Here is a 4,087-nt window from a genome sequence, read left to right as displayed (position 1 = left end):
ATGACCAGAAGAAAAAAGATGAACAAAGGATGGCTTAATCTTAAACAAATGCGGTAAGTACATAAATTATAAAATTACCAGCACAGTTTTTTCATATTTTGAACAAGATCTTGAAGAAGGTGGACTGGGGCTCACGACACATTTGGAGACCAATTTGGCTGAGGCAACAAAATACATTAAAAATCGAAAAGATTATATCCAAATATTTTATAGTGACTAAGAACGATCGTGTAAAAGCGATAATAAACAAAGGCATACGCGTCGTATTTTGCTGGGAGAGGCTCTCAATCTCTTTGTCTCTCCCTCTCTCTCTCTCGCTCTCTCTCTCTCTCTCGCTCTCTCTCTCTCTCTCTCTCTCTCTCTCTCTCTCTCTCGCTCTCTCTCTGGCTTTCCCTCTCTCTTCATTCTTCGGTAACAGTTTATTTCATTTGTAAAAAAAAAACATTGCCATTTGATCCACCCTCAGTCGCGTCTATTATTTTCTATTTAATAATATATTATTCTGAAATTGATCAACAAAGCTTTTGATAAGGCCATTACTTAATTTATTTAGAATATATCTGAATTTTTTAGATGTATTATTTAGATTACGTCTAAAAGAGCATATTGCATGTCGTGTATGTGGAACACTGTAGCCTATATGTAATAGAACACTGTATATCACTAATTATATATAAAATGATATGGAACAAGAAAAATCGTTTAAAAGCGATAATAGACAAAGGCATACACGTCGTAAGTGGACTGGGGGGGGGGGGGTGGAGGTCTTTAATCTATTTTGCTGGTTAGCAAACTCTGAATTGAATTGCAACCATTACTAAATTAAATTAGATGGATAATGTAGTCTGAAAAAGTAAGAGCATGGGCAGACTGACACCACAAAGAAGGCGCTAAGTTTGAACTGTGGAGGGTACCAAAAAGGGGGGTGGAATAAAATTTATATAATCTGAGAGTCAGGAGGCTCGCCCCCCCCCCTCAAAAAAAATGCAAAATTTATCATCCTATTTCATAGGGTAGGCTATATCAAAATAGTAGCAAAGCTTCGTCGAATTTCAGTATTTTTCATAGTTAAAAAACCCAGTAACTATGTTTTTTAGGATAACACCACCCCCACAGCCCCTAGGGGAAAAGTTTGCAAGTAAATAAATTTGTCCATTATTTACCAATATTATTTCTTATTTGGAAGTAGACAGGCATTTTTCGGGGAGGAGGGGAATTTTCTACGGGGATGATTTTCCGTGAAGGGAAGTTCCCGAGGGATGAAATTTCCAAGACAAATTTTGTACTGGGAGAATTTGGTCTCCAGAGAGAACTTTCTGCGGGAGCACCTTTCTACTAGGGGGTGGGGTGTTTTCGGAAGAATTTTCCACAGAGGATAATTTTCGGTGTAATTTTGAAAACAATCGCAAGAAGTTTGCTGGGGTAATTTCCAGCTAGAGTGGAATTGTCTGGAGGGAATTTTCCTGGTGGGGGTTATTTTATGTGGGAAAAAACTATATTGGGATGGAGTGCCCGTGAGGGGAAGGAATTTTCCTTGGAGGGTGAAACTGGATTCCCCGTAATTATTTAAAAAAGAACACACATTAAATTAAAAAAAAAAAAACGGTTCTTCAACTGAAAGTGAGGAACAACATCAAAACTTAAGGCCAATCTCCTTCCTAACGTACCAATGGTATTTTTCCATAAAAGGAAAAATCGACAGAACTCGGAAAAGGGAGTGAATTCCTGGATGAAAATTTACTGTAGCTTCCTTAGACACTTATCCAAAAAATGACCGTTGCAATTTTTCCATTTTTATTCTCTGAAATCTCTGAAATGGTGTCCCCTATTTGTTTGGTTTTTCTTTTGGTTTACGGACTAGGAATTGATTTTGATCTGATCTGAGTCAGAAATGCCTTAGAAAGAAGTAGAAAGCAACAGGATGTTGTAAAAAACATTGCCAAAAATACAAGTTCTGCAAAGCCTTATTTTGCTGAAGAAGACCAGCGGAAACATTTTCAGTGTCCTTGATAATCCTAAATTTTTCGGGTCTTTGTTTTCTGCTATAACCTCGTTGAGAGAGATCCTGGCGCCATAGTAACCGAAAAGCGAATTTACTTAATTTTCAAAAAAGTAAAACTAAAAATTCATTTTTTATACTAACTCAAGAATAGTAACCTAGGAATAGGAAATTCCTATAATAGGAAAGCACCAAAATTGGTGGACTTATACTTTAAAACCTGCTCTTTAATTTATTAGTCCTGTATTATTTATTATTTATTATTATTATTATATTATATTTATTATTATTCGCAAGTTTGGTGCAACTGACATACTGGTGTCGTATGAAAAGCTACATTCTAAGCTGGTAGAAGAAGCTTACCTACGATTAGGTCCATTTCATCCTCTAGTGCGATTATTTTGATTTGCATTTGTTTTCTTTAGTTTTAGTTCTGTAGCAAGAAAAGTTTTGTTTTGTATGTGTTTTTCTCTTTCTGTTTTGTTACTCCACTTCTCGTTAACTAGTGGGTTAAAAATAAATTATGATTATTATTATTTGGTCCGAGGACATTGGCGAGATCTTTCCTCTGAGCACCGCTAGCGGCTCATGACGGTGTAAAAAATAGAAAACCTGTATTTTAGTAGAAAAGCACAGAGTTGGAATCATTCAGGAGAGTTTACAGACTCATTAATTCTGGAATATCCCATTTGACTGTTTTGAGCCACCATCTTGAGCCGGTGGCTGAACCGGCGGCATAAAAAGCTTGCAACTTCAGTTTATTCCTGTTATACAAGCAAATTGATAGTTTCTTTGTTAGAAAAAGAGCTTGCATCAGAAAGCACACTAAAATAGGCCTACTGTCGCAGCTACTTTGAAATCGGGTTTGGTACTGGCAGCTCATATACAGGTAGATTATGTAAAATAATGTTGACTGATAATTGACTCTCATAATATGATTATTTCTTTTTTTCAGGAAGAAAACACAAGGGAAGGACAACGGAAAAGGAACCAGTAAATCATGTTCGACTTCTTCAGTAACGGAAGACTCCAGAGGAGAAGAGAATCTGGCACCTCTAAGGCCATGTGGTGCAGAACCGTCCGCTAATGACATCGATATTTCAATAGTCCCAGATGTGAACTGCGTCGTAAACTTGCGTCATTTTCTTCACGAACTGACGGTAGTGACTATGCATAAGACGAACTGCAAGAACCGGCAGACTAAACTTAAAGTGAATACAGTGAAGAATGTTGGACTCAAAACGGAGTTGACCATTGAATGCCTTTCATGTTACTGGAAAATACGAATAAAAAGTGAGCCAGATTCCCCTATTACCACGGTGAAGGAATACCTAAGTAGCTTCGGTGCAAGCAAGTCGAGCACCATAAATGAACGATATCAAAAGTTATGTGGTGACGAGAATTTGAAAGTTGTCTGGGGCGTAATGGGCACTGGCGGAGGATTTGCTTCACTTAACGAAATATTAGGCGTGATAGGATTGAAAATTATGTCACTGGAAATGTTTATGCGTATTGAAAGGTGATTAGACACCGCATGGATGAATGCCCTAACTGATATCTTGATAGAAAATGGACATGAATCATTGCAATTCGCCTTGGGTCAAGACAGATACATGAACGACTCTTACTGGACAAAAGTGGTTTGTGATGGTGGGTGGAACAAGCGCAGTAAACGCCACGACTACACTTCAAAAGGCTGCGTGGCAGTGATCATCGACACATATACACTTAAATTACTAAATGTAGGTGTAAGAGATAAGCATTGCTACGTTTGCTACAGTTCAAAGAAGGCTAAAAAGAGTCCTAAGAACCACCTCTGTCTTACGAATTATAAGGGGCCTTCAAAAAGCATGGAAACTGAAATTCTTGTCGAAGGTTTCCGTGCGAGCAAAGACATGCATAACCTACAGTACTTGCGCTACATCGGAGATGGGGACTCTAGCGTCTATCTCAAACTGAAGCAGAGTGTTTCATATGGATATCTCATCCAGAAAGAAGAATGTGCAAATCACGTAACAAAAAATTACACTTCGTACCTTCATAACTTGGCCAAGGGGAACAGGGGTTTGCATGCAAAATTCTTAACAA

At 37.9% G+C, this 4,087-nt stretch overlaps 1 protein-coding gene across 1 annotated transcript; it reads left to right on the top strand.

The window, feature by feature from the left end:
• Window positions 1–3,522, top strand: LOC148951006 (uncharacterized). The gene is made up of 2 exons (XM_089090977.1): window positions 1–53; window positions 2,955–3,522. The coding sequence occupies exons 1-2, from the start codon at window positions 1–3 to the stop codon at window positions 3,520–3,522; spliced, it is 621 nt and encodes a 206-aa protein (XP_088947103.1).
• Window positions 3,523–4,087: the final 565 nt, after the last annotated feature.

This window comes from Artemia sp. Qi Xiang Cuo, chromosome 6, assembly GCF_049724085.1.
Source record: "Artemia sp. Qi Xiang Cuo chromosome 6, ASM4972408v1, whole genome shotgun sequence".
NCBI classification, from domain to species: Eukaryota; Metazoa; Arthropoda; class Branchiopoda; order Anostraca; family Artemiidae; genus Artemia; species Artemia sp. Qi Xiang Cuo.
The sequence above is the reverse complement of the archived record's forward strand: the minus strand, read 5'-3'. Positions and strand labels throughout refer to the sequence as shown.